This window comes from Lissotriton vulgaris, unplaced genomic scaffold, assembly GCF_964263255.1.
Source record: "Lissotriton vulgaris unplaced genomic scaffold, aLisVul1.2 SCAFFOLD_262, whole genome shotgun sequence".
Taxonomy (NCBI): Eukaryota; Metazoa; Chordata; class Amphibia; order Caudata; family Salamandridae; genus Lissotriton; species Lissotriton vulgaris.
The window spans coordinates 1,637,832-1,660,531 of NW_028253771.1; the positions used below are offsets into that span (position 1 = coordinate 1,637,832).

At 43.0% G+C, this 22,700-nt stretch overlaps 1 protein-coding gene across 1 annotated transcript in view; it reads left to right on the forward strand.

The window, feature by feature from the left end:
* LOC147660770 (transient receptor potential cation channel subfamily M member 2-like) overlaps positions 1-22,700 on the forward strand; it is a 979,384-nt gene that overhangs the window by 951,524 nt on the left and 5,160 nt on the right. The window contains exon 34 of the mRNA XM_086951478.1: positions 11,705-11,815. Coding sequence (XP_086807604.1) covers positions 11,705-11,815 — 111 coding nt within the window. The remainder of the gene's footprint in view (positions 1-11,704; positions 11,816-22,700) is intronic.

Here is a 22,700-nt window from a genome sequence, read left to right on the forward strand (position 1 = left end):
CCCACCCTAACTTACTCACCCACCCACCCTCACTCACCCACCCACCCACCCTCACTTACTCACCCACCCACCCTCACTCTCACCCACCCTCACCCACCCACCCACCCTCACTCACCCTCACCAGCATAGCATAACAAAACATAGCATAGCATAACAAAACAAAGCATAGCATAACAAAACAAAGCATAGGATAGGAAAACATAGCATAACAAAGCATAGCATAACAAAACACAACAAAACATACCATAGCATAACAAAACAAAGCATAGCAAAGCAAAACATAGAATATTATAACCAAGCATAGCATAGCAAAACAAAACATAGCAAAACAAAACATAGCAAAACACAACAAAGCATAGCAAAACACAACAAAGCATAGCAAAACACAACAAAGCATAGCATAACAAAGCATAGCATAACAAAGCATAGCATAACAAAACATAGCATAACAAAACATAGCAAAACACAACAAACCATAGCAAACATAACAAAGCATAGCATAACAAAACACAACAAAGCATAGCATAACAAAACACAGCATAACAAAACAAAGCTTAGCATAGCCTAACAAAGCATAGCATAACAAAACCTAACAAAACAAAGCATAACAAAACAAAGCATAGCATAACATAGCAAAACACAACAAACCATAGCATAACAAAACATAGAATAACAAAACATAGCAAAACACAACAAACCATAGCATAACAAAACATAGCATAACAAAACACAACACAACACAGCATAGCATAACAAAACACAACATAGCATAGCATAACACAACCCAACATAGCATAACAAAACAAAGCTTAGCATAACAAAACATAGCATAACAAAACATAGCATAACAAAACATAGCATAACAAAACATAGCATAACAAAACATAGCATAACAAAACATAGCATAGCAAAACAGCATAGCATAAAAAAACATAGCATAGCAAAACACAACACAACATAATATAGCATAACAAAACAAAGCATAACAAAACAAAGCATAGCATAGCATAACAAAGCATAGCATAGCATAACAAAACATAGCATAACAAAACATAGCATAAAATAACAAAACATAGCATAACAAAATACAACACATAGCATAACAAAACACAACAAAACAGTATAGCTTTACAAAACACAACAAAACATAGCATGGCTTAACAAAACATAACAAAACATATAATAGCAAAGCAAAACACAGCATAGCATACCAAACACAGCAAAACATAGCATAGCATAACAAAACATAGCATAGCAAAACAAAGCATAGCAGAGCAAAACATAGCATAGCATAACAAAACATAGCATAGCATAACAAAGCATAGCCTAGCAAAACATAGCATAGCATAACAAAACACAACAAAACATAGCATAACAAAACAAAGCATAGGATAGCAAAACTAAACATTGCATAGCATAACAAAACAAAGCATAGGATAGCAAAACAAAACCTAGCATAACAAAACCTAGCATAACATAACAAAACATAGCATAACATAACATAACATAACAAAACATAGCATAACAAAACAGCAGAGCTTAACAAAACATAGCAAGGCTGAACAAAACATAACAGCATAGCAAAACACGGCATAGCATACCAACACAACAAAACATAGCATAGCAAAACAAAGCATAGCATAATAAAACACAACAAAGCATAGCATAACATAGCATAGCAAAACATAGCATAGCAAAGCATAGCTTAACAAAACAGCATAGCATAGCAAAACAAAACATAGGATAGCAAAACAAAACCTAGAATAGCATACAGCGTCACTCAGCACCACCACAGCATCACTCAGTGGCACCACAACATCACTGAGCTCCACCACAGCATCAATCTGTGCAACCATTCAACAACAACTGGTTCAAATATGTTATCTCAATGTTTCAAGCTTTATTACAAATGTAACAAAAAGATGTTAATATTTGACATATGTTCTTGGATTTTCGTCACAATAAAATACACTGAACATAATCTTCACAAATGTTATTTACAAAAGTTTAAGCTATTGCCATTATAAATTACAATAACTTTTATTTAAGTATTAATTATTTAAAAAAATTAAAAAACATTATTTGTAATATCAATACATGTAAGTCACGTAAATACAACACATATTGCATTACAAATGCTATAGGTGTCACATTTGCGAGAGTTAGAACTATTGGCATTGTAAATGACAAAGCTATTAACCCCTTCCATGCTGGTGACGAACCCCAGCCGTCATGCACTACGGTGCTCGTGTGCTGATGACGGCTGGGGTTCGTCATGGCCCGCCCGTGTTCTGCCGGCGGCCGCACACGGGGAAAATCGCGGCCGCACGGAAGGGGTTAATTTCGCTATTTTCAAAAACAAAACCTAAATAAAAAATGTGTCATTTACAATACCAATAGCTCAAACTTTCCTAATACGAGACCTATTGCACTGCAAATGCTTGTTGTATATGGGGATAATTTCAGCCCCACGCCAAGTTTTGGGTATTGGCGCCCCACTGGCTATGGAATTTACGATGATATAGATATATTCTATCCAGAGCTTCCTTTCCTTTTTGTAGAGGTCGGCCGGAATGCAGACCGGACCAGGTGCGCTCCCTGCAGAGACCCTGACTAACACTCTGTCAATCTCTCTGTTGCTAAATAATAAAACTGCCTCGGTGTTAACCTCTGGATACTCATTACATGTGCTATGGGGGCAAGCAAATTGACCTTGAAAATGCTGGAACATAAACATAACATAACATAAACATAACATAACATAACATGTGTATTTGTAAAGCGCACGTTCACCCAGCGGTTTCTTGGCGCTGAATAACAGATGTTTATTGTTACCCAACTCAATGGTACTCATTTTATCGACCTCAGATGGATGAAAGGCTGAGTGGACCCGCCGGGATTTGAACCTGTGACCATGAGGTCGAACACAGGCCCCTGCAGTGGATGCATTAGTCCACTGAGCCAACAGACCCAGAGTTCTGGAGGAATGTTATTAACTGGTGAAGATCCAGTCGGACTATTACCCCATTTAACCAGCTGCCAACATTTGGTCCAGTTCTTCTCATTACTGGCTTTAGCTAGGCTAGCCCATCTATCTTCGTCAAAATCTTTTTTTGCCTTTATTTGGACTTTCTTGTAGTTAGACCTTGCTAATTTCACATCTTGGGGAACTCCCAAACTAATTACATTTGAGAGATGCCGGAACGCAGCTCCACATTCCTCATGATACCATTTGGCCGATTTTTTAAGAGGTGGCTTGTACGGCTTCCTAGCTTTTGTAAGTAGTAGCTTAAGTTCATAGTTAACCTCATGGGCCTTCATAGGATCTAGTGGACCATTGCCATTTGTCGCAAACAGCCCCATCAGTGCTAGAATCTTTCGTGGTTGACCTAATCAGCTTTAAAAGATCTTCATCCTCTAAGACCACTGCCCATCTTAACCGGCGGCGGTCTTGGGACAAGTTAACCTCTCCTATCGAGGAGGCAATGTGAACCGTTGGGGAATCTAAACCAGTCATAGTTAGGGTCAGTAGTAAAGGGTCATGATCACTCTCCGGTCTATGGAGTACCACCATATCCTCTAATCTAGACCAGAGCTCCAAGCTTATAAATATATAATCAATCCTACTACTCCTGATCCCATTAGAAAGTGTGGCATGACCTTCCATGTCTGAGGGAGTTCTCCCATTGGTAGCTCTAAACCCCCGTCCTAGGGATAGGCTTTTCAATTGGAGCGCTGCCTCCGTCCATTTGCTAAATGGTATCCCCCAATTTTGATCCTCCTCCATACTAAGGCTACCATCATCCAGACCTAGGGGCTCAAATGTACAGTTAGTCACCCACTATAACTACAACACCCGAGCTAGATAGTCTATCCATAAACGTGTCTAAGAGGACTATGGTTGGTGAGGTTTTCCCACCCGGTATCCCTCTCGAATAGACATTAATTAGTATCAAGTCCTGCTCACCCTCGGAGCTGATCTTTATGGGAAGGAAATCCGGGCTGTCTATGGGTAATTCCTTTGTTTGGACAGATGACTGTTGTTTTACCCAATTTGTCAATCCCCCACTAGGTCTCCCCTTCCTATTAGCGATTGCAGCCTTAGTGTAGGCCAGGTACCCAGGGCGACAAATTGTATCTAATGACCAGGTCTCCTGGAAGGCAATAAAATCGAACCCCTCCATAAAACACAACCAATCAGAGGACTTCGTTTTGTGGAGTAAGCCTGCAATATTCCAGGAAATCTTGGAAATTGTAGGAGAAAGCGGGCTCCCAGAATCAGCTTGAGCTAATGGCACAGTCACAAGTTGAGTCATAGCCTCCACTCGAAGGGTTCCATTATCTAGATCTAGGTCTTCAGTGGTGGGGTGTGAACAACATGGTACCAGTAACGGGGTAGATGATCGTAGCCAGTCTCATAAGTCTAGGTCTGACAGTGGGGGGAATCTGTTGGACAAGGGCACCTCCTGTAATAATATTAATAATCTTTATTTGGATATAAAATAATATCCTTAAAAGGAGCACCAACAGCAAAACACATTGTAAAGGCTAAAAAAAAAACATCAAGTAAACAACAGTGGATAGATACAGGTTTTCCACATTGCATTGCGCACCATCCTATTGTGAACAATCCACATAACATTAAACAGAACTTTAAAAGGTAGGAAGGTTGTGGTACCGTTGATTAACAGTGTGGGGCTTATAAAACAATCTAATGTTCGACAAATAGTGACGGGTTTTAAAAAGTGAGATCAGATGAAAATAGCAGTAACAGTTCAATAGCAGCAAATTATGATAACATACAGAAAGGTAAAAAGTAAAACTTTTTTTAGCAGCTTAAAAGTAATGCAATTTGATTTAGGTTGTTGCCAACAAGAGGGGTACATACATAAAATTGCGGTATGCAAGGCGTATAAAGGTTGTGAGGCCTATATTTGAAGCTGTGTTTTCTGGGTTTAAGGCCGCGATGATTGCCTGTCTGCAGGACCGGATACCCAGCCTGTTCCTCTCCGCTTTCAATTTACGTCTACGCTGTGACATGAGTGCTGGGCAAAGACAGACCATGTGCTCCAAAGTTTCAGCCGTCCTGCCGCACCCTCTGCACCACAAAACATCTGACGTACGACGCCAGCGTGGCAGATCTTTTAAAAATTGCCAATCACCAAATCTAATGACCATAAAGCTAAGTTTTAGATGCAGGGAGTAGGTGCAGGACAAATAGGTTGCGGGAGCTAACCGCCTGTACGAATTCATAATTGCCCATGCGTGTCTGCTTTTGGCAAAGTGGTTTTTATCAATGATGAGGGAGCTCATTCCGACACATTTCTTAATGGTGGTTTTAAATGCGGTCGTACTGGGGTTGAGGGCCCATAGGTCACCCGCGGACAATTCTTGAATAGAATCCTTAAAAAGGCGACCATACGAGCCCCCTGGATTTTTCTCGGTAATGTCTAACCAAACTAGTGACTCTAATGAGCATGTGTCTGCTTGTCTGAGTTTGTGGCAAAGATTTAAATATGTGCCGATGCTGGAAACTTCATAATTTAGTAGGCCCAGTTCTAACCTGATCTGGGCAGCAGAGGCATTTTTGGGCAAGTGGAGGACTTTTTTATAGATTTTGGTCACGTGTTGGTTTAGGTTAGTGTTTAAATTACCCCTAAAAATCTCAATATCGTATGACCGTGTCGGACCGATTTTTGCTCTCATAACCTCTAATAAAGGTGATAAGCTTGGGCCAGACAATTTTTTTAAGAGCTTGGAGAGGGTCACCTGTAAGGTCACAGCTTCGGCTGTTATCTCCTTGCGCTGTTTAACAAAATTACCCCTTGATTCAAAGTTGACCCCTAAGTATTTGTATGTACTTCCTACTGCAATACTCGTGGTGTTATACGACCATCCTCCCCCGACTTTACTTTTTTCCCCCAAAGGTAACCACTTGGGTTTTCTTTAGGTTAACCTCTAATTGGTTCACAGTGGTGAAATTGTGTAGTTTAACCAGAAGCCTTTGCAAACCTACACGTGTAAGACTGAAAAGAGAACTAAATCGTCGGCGTAGAGCAGGTTGCTTATAGGAACACCTCCAATCTTAGGTGGGTGACTATTGGTTTCTTCTAAGACTGTCGGCAAGTCTGCTTTAAACAGATTAAAGAGAAGTGGGGCCAGCACACAGCCCTGTTTGACACCCCTAGTTGTCATGATTTTCCGATAGAGATGTGTGCCGGACCCCAACTTCACCTGGACCCATGTGCCTGAGTGTAACTGAATGATTGCCTCCAGAAGTTTTCGTGGGGTTCCCCATTTCTTTAACTTTTCCCATAAAGCTGCCCTGGGGACCCGATCGAAGGCGGCTTTAAAGTCGACAAAGCAACAAAAACAGCCCTGGATGTGAGACAAACTTTGTCAACAATTATGGACAATGTCAATAAATTAGTCATGGTCCCGGATTTGGCAGTGAAGCCTGTTTGGTTCATTGGAATCAGGTTGTTCTCATCCGCCCATGCTCTCAGCTCCTTCAGGAGAATGCCTGCATAGTGCTTTGTCTCAATATCTAAGAGAGCAATTAGTCTCTAATTGTTTGGTGATGAATGGGAACCTGATTTGTAAATGGGATGGATTATTGCTCCGCGCCAAGAGTCCGGTATGATTGAGGTTCTGAGGGCGTAGTTAAAAAGGTTGGTTAGAGGACCCGACCAAAATGCTATGTTTGATTTGAATAAATTCTGTGTTAGGCCATTAGGACCCGGGGCTCCGTCCGATCTTGCCTTTAACAGTACTTTAGTAACCATTTCTTGAGTGGTCTGCAGATCGTCGGTACAGGCGTCCAACCAACCAGTAGACCCACTCCGGCTCTTGCTCGGGCTTGTTTGCATCAGACTGGAAGTGCATGCGTCTGTAGGCACTGTTCCTTCTGGGGACCTAAAGTGATCTGACAGAAAAGCGAACCAACTGGCTTCTTGAATGTTGGCTGACCCAGAGCTGGATTGGCTAGAATTTTGATGATTAAGGCCCAGAATTTTCTTGCATTGCGATTTTCACTCTCCCATATTAGTTTGCAAAGAATTCACTTTGCTGTTGCTTTTCTTTTTGTATTGCCTGCCTAAACGATTTTTGAACGGTTTTATACACGTTGAGGAGCTTGTTGTTTCCTGGAAATTTCATTAGAGACCCCAAGGCGCTGTTTCTGGATTTCTTCAGTCCCCTCGTCTCTCTTGAAGTTGTGCGCTGGCGACTGGCAAAGTCCATCTGTGAATACTGTTTAGTTGGGAAGAGGGTTATCAGTTGAACGCAAAGCGTCTACCATGCAGCAACTGGAGAGAACCCCGGGTCTGAGCAATCTGAAATGAGAGCCAGGCTTGCCTCCGTAACAAAGGGTCTTATGTCTTCACTCCATCTTAAGCGTTTCAAGTTAACACAGTGCGTTCCTGTGCATGTTATTGGGCAGATTTATGGAACTCTGGCTTTACATTGAGGATTACGGACTGAGGACGATGGTCGCTTTCGGTTCGCAGGAGAATACTGAAATTGCTCAGGTGTTTCAGCAGGGTCGAATTGCAGATGGTATAGTCGAAGTAGGATTGCTTGCAGCCATTCGTCCAGGACCAATTAGGTGGAGTGTCATTCGTAGATCTTCCGTTCATTACCAGAAATCCTGCACTGTGAAGTTGCAACACACAAAGTTCTCCTGGACCACAGTGGCCTTGGTTTGGTGGTTTGGACTGTGCCTCTGCATCTGCGAGTGCAAATGGAATTAGCCCTTCGTAATCTTCAGTGTTACCCTGGAAGAGGTTGGTGTTGAAGGCCCCTGTGACTATACAGTCAGTATAGGTTGATTCACAGCCAGGCCGTGCACTATTTTCATTAAGCGGATTAGATGGATCTTTTTTGTGCGCGTACAGGGGTTGATGTAGATGTTGCGCAGTAAGAGTGGACGTTGTTTACTCCAAGAGTTGATTTTAACACCCAGTAACCAGTCTTCGTCAAAGTTTAGAGGCACAATCCAACCTTTTAGATTGATGGAAACATAGATCGACAGGCCCCCTTTAGGGTGGCCGTAGTAACAGTCTCTAATTGCTGGTTTCCAAAATTCAATGAAGCCGGTCACAGGGCTGTTTTGAATAGCCCATGTCTCTTGGAGTGCTATTACAGTGTGCCCAAATATGAAAGTGTGTGTCTCCAAGTTAGTGCTTTTGTTTTGGAGACCACTAATATTCCATGCAGCACAGAGTAAATGAAGAATCTTGCTCGGGGATTGAGGAGTTTACAGATGAAAGTGCTTGAGGTGTTAGTTGGGCCGAGGCCTTACAGTTTGAGTTTAGAGGTGGAACTTCAGGCGGTCAGGACATTTTTTTGCGGGATAGGGCTGCCGGGAGCCACCCCCAATCTTGAGGTTTATCCAGATTAAGGTTTGTGTTCAAGGGAATGGAGTTCGCTTCTGTTATACCTAGGGCGTTTTTTAGGATTGAATAAGGCCTAGTATTGGCTCCTAATTCAGTAGATTCAACTTTTTGCAAAGTATCCGGGTGGTTTAATAGCACTGTGGGATAGCCTCGGGGTTGTGGGAATAAATTTTGATGCCCCATTCCCGGAAGATAGCCTTGTGTTCAAGGAATGCTCGTGCCCAGGTTGCTGATTTGAGTGACACCAGAGTTACCTCAGAGGGTTGTGTGCCTCTTGGTGGGAGGAATTCAATAGACTCGATGTCATCCGATGTAAGAGCCTCAAAACCCGGTACTCCATTCGCTAATTTAATTATATTTGACCTATTGAGGGTGTTGTGGCGACCCTTTGAGGTGTATTTGGGGGCAAAGAGTATTTTAGCACCCTGTGTGTCGCATTTAACACCCTTACTATTAGGGCTTGCATTGAGGTGGGGGGTTTTATCGATTAAAGAACCTACATCTAGGCCCAGTCGAGGCTGAAAAGGATTTAGTGAGCCTCTGCTCGATGTCTGGGTGTTTGATAGTGGGATTGATTTATTATTGTGGATTACTTTTGAAAAGCTGGGTCCAATGTTTGGTTTACCCTGCCAAGATGAGCTTGAAGTGAGGGCAGGTTGGGGTTGTGTTATCATGACTGTAGTTGTTAATTGAATTAGATCACTAGGTTTGACCCTTAATGGTTCAGTGGAGGGTTGAAACTCTGATACCGCTGCTTCTGCAGATGTGATAATGCAATCCTGTCCGCAGCCCGGAGTCGGTTGATAGACTTGAGGTTGAATCTTCCTTGAGTGGCTTTTTATTAGGAGTTAGTACCCTGGGTGTTAATTGAGGGGCACTTAGGACTTTTTTATTGATGGCATTTACTAATAATGGAAATAGTTCGGGAGGGTCGACTGTTGGGTTTAATCTTAATTTGTTTCTCTGTTTGCGCTGGCGTTTGCGTTCTCTTACTAATGTGAGGCAGGGGAACAGGAAGTGTTTCTGGAATAGGAGTGGCCGCAGTGGCTGGGTTCTGGGTTCTGGAGATTCTTCACTCTTGTCCCAAGGTTAATGAATAATACCTTGTCCACAGGACGTAGATGTAAAACTATAATCTTGATGTGGCAGGCGTATAGTCTCTGCATACTCTATTTCCAAAGGATTGGATAGTGGTCCCGTTAGTTAATGGTGTCTGAAGTGTAAATTGCTCAACCCATAGATTCGCAATCAGGATTGAATCCGCAAAGTCAGTCGTGTTCATTCCAAAAATGATCAGCAGAACGTCGATCATTTTTGGAACGAACACGACTGACTTCCTGTGGACAAGGTATTATTCATTAACCTTGGGACAAGAGTGAAGAATCTCCACTTGGTCCTCCATTACTATTGGGGCTCACACTACTCTTCTGGTTGCCCTATATTTTAGTCCTGATGAAGACTCCCATGGCCACGGTCCAACTTACCTTTAGGCCCTAAGACGAGTCGAAACGTTGATGCGACATTCTTTTACCTGGATTGTGTAACACATTTTCTGGTGCAATATAATTTTGGAAGCAATGTCTCCACTTAATGGAAATTGTGTTTAGAATTTACATTACATGCCAGGTTATTGAAAAACGGTGTATTGTGTTAACCGATCAATTGTGAATACAAATTTGTAAATATATTTCTATGTCTTCTCTTTCTTCTTTTTTCTATTAAGCACTTGACATTTCTTCATCTTATGCACGCCCTCTTTGGGCAACCTAAAATTCTCTTATATAGAGATAGTCATGAACGCTATGAAATAAAATTGCCCCTTAATTTGTAACTATTGCTGTTGCATTTCTTGTTCTTCATTTCGTAAAAGTTGAAACGCATTGAATGTATAGGGTTGATCTGTAAGACATATCCCTTAACTAAGTGAAATATTGAATATGTATTGATTTATTCAATTCTAGTGTAAGTAATGGTTAAAGACCATTGTATTTGAATAAAGGACTCATATGGTCAGCAGGCGGGTGCTCCGCAACAATTTCCGAATTTTTAAGTTTCTTCCGTTTTGTTATGGACGGGGGTTTTCTTTTCCCTGATCTCATCATCTTATTGTTGATCTGGCTGTTCAAGGGGCTGTTTGAAGGTAGTAAGGATAGACTTGAACGGGAGAAGGCTTCTTCAAGACACTCTCTATATTACCGGCAACGTTTAGATGTATTTACTTAGTCGAAAAGACCTGAATGTTCTTAAGGGAACAGGGTGACTCCAAGAAGGGATGCTGGTCTTGTCTTGTCTTAGAGTTATGTTGTCATAAACATGAACATAGCCAACAAAGATGCGTGGCCAGAGTTTAAACAAGAGCACCCCTGCACACTTAGTCCCTACTCAACCCCCCGCCTGCGGGCACCTATCCGTTGGATCCAGTTACTCCCTCGCCTGTGGCCTGCGCTAAGCGCTCCCACCCCCCCCCCACCCGATGCAGCCCCACTGCCAGTGGGGTCACACGATGGGGGAGATTAGCCGTCGCCGCCCAGTTGCGACCGAGGCTATGGGGGCAGCAGTGATGGAAGCAGGCTAGGGGTGTTGGGGAGGGGGGGCGGGGGCGAGGGGAGCAGGAGCAAAACTGAAGAGGTCTTTGCCAGCGGAGACCCTAAGCGACTAGACAACAAGGGGAGGAAATCAGCAGGGGGGAAAGAGGGCAAGACAGAGCAGAAACAAGTAACGGGAGCGCGGGGCAAGCAAGGCTTGGGTCAGAGACCGAGGCGCGGTCACTGAATGGTGCGTTGCAAGCAAACCAGCTGGGTGCCTGGGACTTGCCGTTTCCACCAAGAATCAAGCGTTGCTCTTACAATGCTGGCGAAGCTGCTCCCGCAATGCGGGAGCGACGAGGTGCCTATTTAGCGCCAGGAAGATCAGACAAGCAGACTCGGTGCGGGCTCTCTCCTCGAGCCCCCTGGGACTTGCAGTTTCCACCAAGAATCAAGCGTCCTCCTCACAATGCTGGCGAAGCGAAAGTGATTTAGGTAGACTGGATGCAGCAATGAGAGCACAGAAGGTGATCTAAGCAGGCAGGATGCAGCAATGAGAGCAAAGAAGGTGATCTAAGCAGGCAGGATGGCGATGAGAGCAAAGAAGGTGATTTGAGTAGACTGGGTGGAGCAAAGCCTGTGCTGACACTAGAAGGAAGAGAAGAACATTAAGTGGGAAGAGCCAGTTAAGGGGGGAAATAAGATGGGGTCCCAAATGAACAAGTCCCTAAGTCTGTTATTGCCAATGTAACCCCAGACTATGTGTTGATTTGACCCTTGCAGGTGTATAAAGGTTACCTGGATGACCCCAGAAACACAGATAATGCATGGGTTGAGATACACACAGTGAATGTGCACCTTGAATCCCCAGAAGATTTGCATCTACTAACATCGGTAAGGACTTTCTCGTTTGAATCTCATGATAATCTGTGAGTTGGAAACCTTTTACTTCAGTATGATAGCCATTTTTGCTTAGTGCAGTTTTAGTGGAAAATCACAATACACTGTTTCAAGCCCTTGCATAGGAAAACTACTGTGCTCATAGAATGGCCTTTGTAATGTGAGCCAGAGCAGGAGAGCAGTGGTACCCGCAGAGATTAAGGATATGGTTCGAAGCAAAGAATGAGACAGTAGCTGTGCATGCTTGCAAGAACAGCATTAAGCCAGGATGAACAGATCAGGTTGGCGCTAGAACAACTGTCCTTGGAAATAGGGAAAAAAGTGGCCCTCTGGTTAAGTAGACTGGCCCTATACAAGCAGCAAGCCATGACCTAAAACATAGAGCCAGATAGGCCTTACTCGTATTTGGTATGTTATAGTGACACTCCCATAATGCAGAAATTGATATCTAAATATGAAATGTGTGTTGCCATGCTGATGTAACCTGCTTCATTCTTTGTGCATTAGTGATATTCAATATAATGCTTGATTACCTGGTTAACAGCATCCTTATAGTAAAGTTACAATATTGCATAGATTTTAAAATATTACATTGGAATTGCAGCTACCAAGTTCATTTTTCCCCAGTGTAGCTCCATAGGCTAACCAGGGAAGGCTTTCTCTAACATCAATAAAGTGTAACTATTAACAGGCTTGAGCTAAACAGTGTTAAAATAATAAAATAAATCCAACAACTTGCCAAGGTTGGATTTATTATAACTATGACTGAAAAGAAGTTATAGAACTTGATTTTCTGATGTGCCTGTATCCAGCTCTGGAGCAACCTCTCCTGATTGGTTAGACTTTGACAGGCTGAACCAAACTGCTCTGATGAGGTGTGAAGTTGCTTGAAAGGAAACAGACATTTGGTGGGAGGAGATCTGCTGCTGCAGAGCAAACTTCAGCAAGGCGGTTGTGTAGCTAAACTGGTCTTCAAAGGAAGAAGTACAGTAAGGACAGGTACCAGGCCCACCCCCACATCCTGCACTCCCAGTCAGATGGCAGTCCCTGTAATTGAATTGGCAGAGGGACTGGAAGGGAAGTTTTAGGGAAAGTTAGCCACACCTGTAGGTTGTATCAGCGAAACCTGACCCTCCAAGAGTTTTCTCCATTTTGGATTTTTCTCAACATTTCTGGGACAAGAAAATGCCATACTTCAGGGGAAGTAGTCCTACCGGAGGGTGGGCACCATGCGCGTCATTAGTCAGGGGTACCCCCCTTCTTGCCAACTCAGAAACCTGGTAAATACGGTAGAGCTGCCCAGCAACTCAGATCCCTGACTGGAAGGAACAAGAAGAACAAGAACTCTCCCGTTGAGCACCTGTTCTGCACCAAGAGGACTGACATCTTAAAAACTGCAAGTTTGAAGAGTGGACTCCATGAAAGCAACAGGTTCAAAGAGCTGCACCGCCACCAAGAAGAACCCAGCTGTCCAGCTTCACCAGGACTTTGAGGATTTGACCAAATGCATTGCAGTCCCAAAGAGCAACTTACTAAGGCGATCGAAGCATGGTTCTGTAAAAGTTGTGGACATTTGTTGCATTGTACTGCGGCTCTAGGTTGAAGCTATTGACTAGCATTTTATGTTGTTGTGGGTCTCATGACCTACACTGAATTCTTTCCCATTCCTTGCACTAAATTTCACTTATACCCTCACGAATACTCTTGCTTTCACCTATTGGGGCACAAATGTTTATTGTATAAATGATGCAATGTTTTTGTGATTAAGCAATTTCTAAAGGCACATTGTGATTAAACAACAGGGTACCTATCTGACTTTAAAAAAAAATTTCTTTGTTTTCCTTATTTATTTGCACCTACTATTCTCTCTATTCTGAATGAATTTGTACTGGGACCCCTTCCCTAATGTACCAGTATACACCCAGGTCCCAGCAACATTAATTGGGTTTACCCTTCCTTGTAACGTAAAAAAAAATACAGACACATGGCAAAATAATTTTCTCCTTCAAGATCCTTCCCTGTTCTAAGATCAGTAAATGTTAGCTGTCTCCTCTGTGGTTACTCCCATTCCCTTCAGGACACGGTGGCTCAAGTTTTACCAGCTGGTAGGGACAACCTCCGGGCATCCCTTAATATGTAATTCAGGAAGGCCGCAATGTTGCTAAATTGGTGATACGATCAGGACTGGACACGACTGACTGCTTTGGACGTGCCGTGGGTACCACCGGTGTGGTCTTCAGCACAACACCTGGATGATGCCTTCTGGCTTCTCTGGGGACATCAAGGCATCTTTAATGGATATGTTTGATGGATCTCTGCTTTATGGCAACAAAGCAGGCTTATGCTTGAAACATTTCACCGAGAGCAGAGCCGCAGACCATCTTTAAATTCTTTCTGATCCCCCCATGGGAATTCCAGAAACTGTTTTGAGATCTCTGTGGCTACAACAGGGCTGTCCTAATTTTGCAACACCAGACTGCTCCTCCACTTAATCAGGCTTTTCAACCCTTTTCTCGTAAAGGCCAAAACTCTCAATGACTCCAACAGCAGGGACAATGTATAGCTCAGTTCCCCGCCTCTCCAGCAGCCGCAATCCCCAAACACCCTGTAGTGTGTCCTTGTCAGCATACAGACACCCTATCAGTGGCAAAATCCGATATTTTCTGCAGCAGTGATAGTCCATCACGAAAGACAGATGGGCCCTCCAAATGATCCACCGGGGCTCTGCCCTGCCATTCCTTTTTTATCCCACCACACTGTCCACTGCCCTCAGGGTGACGTGCTAAATATATTAAAGTGACGGATGGAATGCTTGAATTAATCTCAGCCACTGGTAATTACTTGGGGCCGCATCCCAGTTAATTGTTATTGTACACACTGTGCCACCTCAGTTTGGACCCAGCTATATGCACATCAGTCTTGACCCTGCTCCAATACAAACAATCCAGCCTGAACTGCCAAGCAAGGTCCGCTCTGAACCAGAACACAATCAATTCAGGACCGGTTTCATCGTTGATATGAGCTCATCAGTCTGATATAGTTTGGTCACAGTGACGGTGTGCATGGGACCCATGTCTGGGAATACCCATCCCACTAAGGGCGACATACTAAAGAATACAAAAGTGATCGCTGGAACACTTGAATTACCAGCTATGGTAATTACTCAGTCCACATCCAAGTCCATTGATATTTTGCATACCATGCCATCTCAGTTTGACCCAGCTACATGCAAATCAGTCTTGACCCTGCTCCAAGGGAAACAGTCTGGGCAGAAGTGCCACGTCAGGTCCTCACTGAACCAGAACATAAACAATCCCAGACCCCCTTGGTCATTGATAGAGGACTATCTGTCCTTCTTACTGCTGGAAGGGCAGGCTCTTTTGGTCAAAGGAGCCACTGAAAAGGTTCCGGCCTCGGAGTTAGGAACTGGGTGTCACTCTCGCTACTTCCGTGTCTTGAAGAGGGATGGATGCCTTAATCCTATCTTAGATCTTCGCCCTCTTAATGTCTTCCTGTGGAAGGACAAATTCAGGACGCTTATGCTAGCCCAGGTACACAGACCCTTGAGACTAGCTGGTGGCATTGTACCTGCAGGATGCTTACATCCCAGAAAGCAAATTATATACAACACTGCTACTCACTTCTGTAGCTGGATGACGTGGGCGCTCTAAAGGTTTCCAGAGTAGACTGACATCTGGGGATCATTCACAAGGAGAGAATCTGCAGTGAAACAGAGTATCCACCAGAAAGATCACTACCAAAGGTAAGTAATTTGTTCATCTGTTAGTTGCAAAACAACATTTTGGGATACAAAAGAACTTCAGTGACCAACATTTTGACATTTATTTCCATTACGATGACCTATTCAAAATAGAAAAACATCAAAACACAAATTTTTCAGTTTAATATATTCTAGGGAAGAAACAAAAGTCACTACTTCTCCCGTCCGAGCAAAAAGAACATCCCAGAAAAAATGTATCTTTAGAAATTGCCACAGTTTACTAGGGTTCCCAACACTGTTCTCTCCAAAGCAACTCTGGTTGGGCCGCGTCATGTAGGAATCTATCAGCCCCAATTTCTCACAGGGCACACCGAAGATAAATCTTGGTTAAGTATTAGTATCTCACCAAAGTAAAACCCTCCAAGAAGGGATCTTTTTCTCTCCAAAGTGCCAGTAGAAGGTGAAGGAAAAACAATAGGCGGCTGTCTCCCATCCTCGCCACCTGGATTACCATATGTAGGATCTGGTCTCTCCATTCTGCTGTTCAACCAGACATCGACTCATGCCACTGGATGCTTCTAACAGTAGATTCCTCACCTTGTGAATATCTCCAGACTGGATCTGCAGATTTATTTCTCAGATATTCCACTGCATGCAGGTAGGTGGCGTCATGTAGTCTTCATCAGCTCTGTCCTGCCCTGAATGTGAAGTCAGTGCCACACTATTACTGTACCACTGCACAACATCAGTCCCTTTCTTTCTGCACCTTATGGTGTGGATCCCAAGCTTGTTCCCTTGATTTCTGTCACTTAACCGAAAACATTTTACAAACTTTTACCAGTATGCAAGGGACACATCTTCCCTTAAAACAACTGGGTTCAAACCCTTTAGGGATTCCCACAACCAGATTTCAGTGACAGACCTGCACATGGTCTGTTTCCAGTGTCTCAGCTCCTTGCACGTCTCAACGTTGTGACCGATTGATCTCAGATGATCCTGAAGACCATCTAGAACCACAATGCCGAACTCTACTTTGCTGAGCACTATAGAAGGCTCGGTCCCAATATAAGTCACGGATGCATTCTTGATGCTGAGGCCACTCCCAAGAGAGATCTTTATCCTACTCCAAGTAAGTCAAAGAAGAAGAAACACAAGACATAAAAACATGTCTTCCCTTTTTCCTGCCACTCATCAGAAGCCATTTCATGGATACCAGGGTACCTCAAGTCACTATTGAACCGACTCCCGCACTAGTACTGATCTAGGATGAGTTCCTCGGTCCTCAGCAGAGAATCAAAGATGCAACCTGCATGCGATCTACCACCCTCCAGGCAATAATACATCTTTCATAGATCAATTAATGGAAATCATCACTACCAACTCCAATGCCGAAACTAACAACATTGTTCTAGGAGACTTTAATTTGCACTGGAATGATAAAGATGACAAACAGGTCAATGCTCTTAAAGACCTTCTAGAGGAGCTAAACCTTAACCAAGCATGCACACAACCAACACACATGAAGGGAGCCACGTTAGACTGGATAATTTCCCGTGGAACCAGAGAAGCAGGCAGTCCGTCGTGAAACAGGAAAAGAATCCCATAACACGAGGACATGACGTTAATGCCTCTGGTTCTACAACTTAAAGACTAACCGTAACCAGAGAAGTGAGCAGTCCTTTGCGGATTATTAGAGAAACTGAATCTAACTCGGCAAGGACAAGACTTAGGCGCTTCTGGATTTTAACATTGTAGAGAAGAGCAGCAACACACATTGGGCACAAAAATTCTGAACTGACTGTATGCCCACGTACCTATATCAACAGGAGCACCATATTGGTAGCACGACCCAGATATACAGTTTTAATAATTTGCGTCCAACAATGGATTAATATAAAAATTCAATTCAACCCTCGCATACGGACTCCAAGGGCAATTATATTGACCCCAATACCTCGACAGAAACTAAAAGGTGTCTTGATAAAGGTGGACAAAAATTTGGAAAACCACCGAAACGCGTCGACGCTTCACCCAGTATAATTCAGGATCTCGACATCTTTGCTGATATCCTGTATTATAGTGCACATAGCTTAGGTGTTAATAGAGTCCGAATATACAACCAGTATTGCACAAATTCCATGTCTTACAGTCTTTTCTGTCCTTGTGATTCAATCTTGCTGGCCAAAATTGAATGTCAAAAAAACCTTTTATTGTTTTATCTGTGTTGAGTGGGTTTCAAATAAATTGTAAGAATTCTTTATATATACTTATATTTTGTAATTGTTTTTCCTTGACCCTCTGGCTTCTCCCACTCATTTAAGCTCAAGGGAACACTTTATTTTACTGGTTAGTCAACCCTATTTCCCTTGACTCTAGTTAAGGGGTACCTCTCGTATTTACCCTAATTTCAAAGACGAACAATACCTCAATTACAGCAATTGAGCCATGCGACTGGTCAGATCACCATGCCATAACCTTCCTGATAAACAATATGAAAAATACCAAAACCAGACAACCTACCAGACACAAGAAATGGATGCGAGATACCAAAGATCCGAATATGAAATTACTAATAGAAAGTTGTGAGAAGAACCTAAACCCACCAAACAATATGCTGAAAGTGGAGGATCTTACGAATCATTACACTACAACAGTGTCGAACATAGTCAATACCACAATGCCACTAAAACTGAAAAGAACAGAGATCAAAAATCTATGGTTCAATGGAACACTGAATGAAGCAAGGCGGAAACTGAGACAGGCGGAAAGAAAATGGAGACAACACCCAACAACGCTCGAACTGAATACCCTCAGAAGAATCCAAAGCGAATACAATAAAAAGATCCTAAATTCTAAAAAGGAATTTATTAGATCCGAATTAGATAATGCCAAAAATAGGCCGCGGAAACTATTCGAGATATTAAAACAGCAATCTAATAAAGTGGCCAAAACTGCCCAAGGAATGACAAAAACTCAACTAAGTTGTGAAGAGTTCTCAACCTTCTTCACAAACAAGGCTAATACTCTGGAAAGAGAGCTCAGAAAAGAAGGTGACAACATTGATAATACGGACAACCTTACACCGCAAACAGCTAATATCACCTCGGATAACACCCAGATCACAAAGAACATGGCGCATTGGGATAACTTCAAGATACTTGACCAAAATACCGTCGCCAAAACACTATCAGACATCAAACCCAACAACCACTATAACGATCCACTCCCATCAAAGTGCATCAAAGAAATAAATCATATTGTGATTCCCATATGGACGAAAATTATAAACGCCTCCCTATCCCAAGGGACCCTTCCAGATTGCCTAAAAACTGGTCAAGTCGTTCCCATCATCAAAAAACCCTCAGCGGACCCAGCAGATCCAAATAACTTTCGCCCAGTGACCAACATCCCGATTCTTACCAAACTAATTGAGAAATGTGTTCAAAACCAATTAAGCCAACACATCACTAACTTCTCGCTACTGGACGATTGTCAGTCCGGATTCAGAACAGAACATAGCACTGAGACAGCGATCTTTCATATTGTTGATGCGCTACAGGCATTAGACCTTAATCAGACATGTCTTCTTATCCTCCTAGACCTATCATCAGCATTTGATACGGTAAATCATGAGAAATTATTGAACAGGCTCGATGACAGAATGGGTTTGTCAGGAAATGTGCTAAAATGGTTTGAATCATTCCTTCAGAATAGAACGCAAAGATTTTTGGTCAATCAATCACACTCAACACCAAGCCCTAACTCAATTGGAGTCCCTCAAGGCTCTACGTTATCTCCATCAGTATTTAACCTTTACATTGAACCTCACAGAAATCCTTCAAAATTCAAAAATATCCTATCACATGTATGCGGATGATACGCAGATTTACATCAAGATAACATCCATGGAGGACGTCAAGAGAATGAATGAAGCCTTAAAAATATCGTTACAATGGCTAACTGACAATCATTTGAAACTAAATGCGCAAAAAACTGAATTCCTACTAATCACACCACCAAAGAAACACACAGAAGGGAAAGAATGGTGCAATAGGATAACATCGTTAAACTGCACCCCTACACTAGTTGGCTCAGCGAAATCATTAGGAATCACATTTGATGAGAACCTAAACATGAAAGCCCACATCAAAGCTATGGCAAAAAGCGCACGCTATCACCTGAACTACATTAGAAAAATGAAACCATTCATATCCAAGCCGGATCTCATACTGGCAGTACAATCACCAGTCATCTCAAGGATTGAATATGGATGTACAACGCTAGCAGGGCTCCCAAAAATATCAACAGCACCTCTAAATGCATGTCTCAATGCAGCTGCAAGACTGATAACCGGATCGAGAAAATTTGACCACATATCACCGCACCTGAAAGCATTAAACTGGCTACCTTACGAAGCCAGAATCCAGCTAAAAATGGCATGCATAACCCACAAAGCGATACACCACAACACACCTAAGTACCTGGCTCAGAAAATTAAAATATCCGGAGGAAACAGACCGGCCAGGAGTGCAAAGGAGCTGGTGCTGAGACCAGCCATCTTCAAGAAGAAAACGTACGATAGAGCCTTCTCGGGAGCAGCACCAAGGATCTGGAATTCACTTCCGCCGAGCATAAGAAAAATTCCAGACACTACATCCTTTAAGAGGGAAACGAAGAACTTCCTAATAAATGAGTTCCTTCCATAGGCTGGGCCCTGGTCAATAGGACGCTTGAAAAAGGATTGAAAACAAAAAGCTACACAAATAATAGACACTTGGGATATTTTAGCCAGACTCAAATATATATCACATCTTGCATATATATTTTCTGAATAACTATTGATATAAAATCTCACTGTCATACCCTGTACATATTTTTACTGTATAACGTTTAATGTATAATGTCTATATATTGCTACTTTATGTACCTACCTCTTAATATTGAAAAATCTACAAATTCTTGTCTATAACTACCTCATATAATGTAAAGCGCTCTGATACCTAAGGGTTTTTTTACGCGCTATAGAAAACTCTTAAAATAAAATAAAAATTGGCGACATCACAGCAAGTTCACAAAGTTATTCAAAAAGGTTATGCAGGTAATTTTTGGTACCCTTCTGGATTCCACTGGTGGGCTGTTAAGCCCCATTGTTTCAAGGGGGCCTCTAATGGGGTTAACGCCAACAGAGTCCTCGCAGAAGCTGACTGCCTCTCAACCCCACTCCAAGGCCCGTCTTGACTTTAAAAATAGTGCTTACTCCGACCCCTCTCCCGCCCCAGACTACCAAAAGAGTCCCCCATGCATCCTCTCAGGCAGCAATGTAACTGGCACCAGAGGTTAATGAATAGTCCTTTTGTGTGCAGAAGCGAATCTACTGTGACACTGATCAAAGTCACACCCACCTTCACCTATGCCGCAGCATTTTGATTGTAACAAACTTTGTTTGCCACATAGAATTTCTACCCCAGAGCCACAGCACAACATTGGTGATGATGAATCACACCTCTATGATTACAAGAATTTATTTCTGATTCTGAACCTCCAGGAGGCCAGTGGCATTGATACTTCTCCAGACACTGGACTTAATTCCCCACCAGGCTCCTCTATGGAGGAATCTGCTTCTTTCACCATGATATTTAGAAGAATATCAGAAGTACTCGATTTCCAGATGCCTCAGTTGAGATTAAAATTAATGTGATGAATGTGCTTAGTAAAGTCATGCAGCCAGGGTAGACATTGACAGAAACAATATTCCCATTTAGTGAAAACACCCTCTTTGGCACTTGGGCGATCCTGCCAACAGACAAACAGCCTGGTGACACCGCCCAACTCTAGGGGACACATCTTTGCTTCTGCAGCACCTAACACCAGAGAGCATTATTCTGGCTTGCACCAGCTCACTCAACCTGAATCTAGTTGAGTGGAAAATGTATAAAGACATTCAGGAAAAGAATGTTCTCTTCTGCCAGCTTGCCCTTTTGTCCATCAACTAACGTTGCCTTCTTGGGCATTATTCCCATGGGTTGCAGAACATGGTGATCCAGATTTTGCACGTAGTCCCAGACAACCTCTGCACCAACCTCCAGTAAATAATTCAGGACGGTCAAGACATGGCAAAGTACATCATTACTGACTGACTGCGTAGGGCATCTGGTACCAGCATGGTGCATCGACATCGCACATGGTCACGATGGACAGCCCCTCATGACATACCATCTGATGGCACTCATCTCTTTGGAGAAAAGGAAGACTCCTCACTAGAGTGCTCAAAGAAAGCAAAGCAAAAGCATGCTCTACTTGCCTTGTATCACCTGTTATATCTGTTTACCCAACAATATTGCACCTTTAAGCACTTTGAATGAGAGTTGCAGAAATGCCATGTCATACCTTGCCTCTGCAGCCACAGACCTCCCAGTCCTTTCAAGGAAGAGGTCAGGGATATGACTGCCAGTGTCTAGGCTCCCAACAAACTGTCCACTTCCCCATATCCCTGCTGCAAAACCCCATTAATTTACTTTAAGTGACACACTGTCGCCCACCCAATAGGAGGCCAGATACATTTTTACCACTACTGGTGGCAAAGCATCACATCTGACGAATCATTAAAATCAGTAATGCCATGCTACTTCTTCTCCACTCCTCCAGGCATGTATGTGGACTATACCATAAAGGCTTCCAGCAACCGACTTGTCTATACTTGTCTATTCTCTGTCAAGAAGTTAACATTTTCCTGGAGAAGAGAGCCATAGAGAGGGTAACCGCATCAGAGATAGTGACTGGCTGCTACTCCTACTACTTTCTGGTGCCAAAGAAGGACCTCTGCCCCTGATCATCTTTATCAAGAATGGCAAGTTCAAGATTCTCACCTTGACCCAAGGCCTGTCTGCCCTAGATCCAGGCACCTGGACGGTAGCACTGGATTTGCAAGATGCCTATTTCCCAGGATGCTTGTTTCTGGTCCAGGGTGGACCTGGCTTGGCAGTTCTGTCTGGACTGTTCCCATGAGGCACAGGGGCAAGACTGATTTGCATATGACTAGGTCTAAATTGGGGTGGCATGGTGAGCAAAAGAATAATGGATTTAACCCAGATCTCTTGACTGGGGTGAACGTTTGATTTATTCAGCAGTCCGTCCATTTGTTTGCGTAGCACTTCTCAC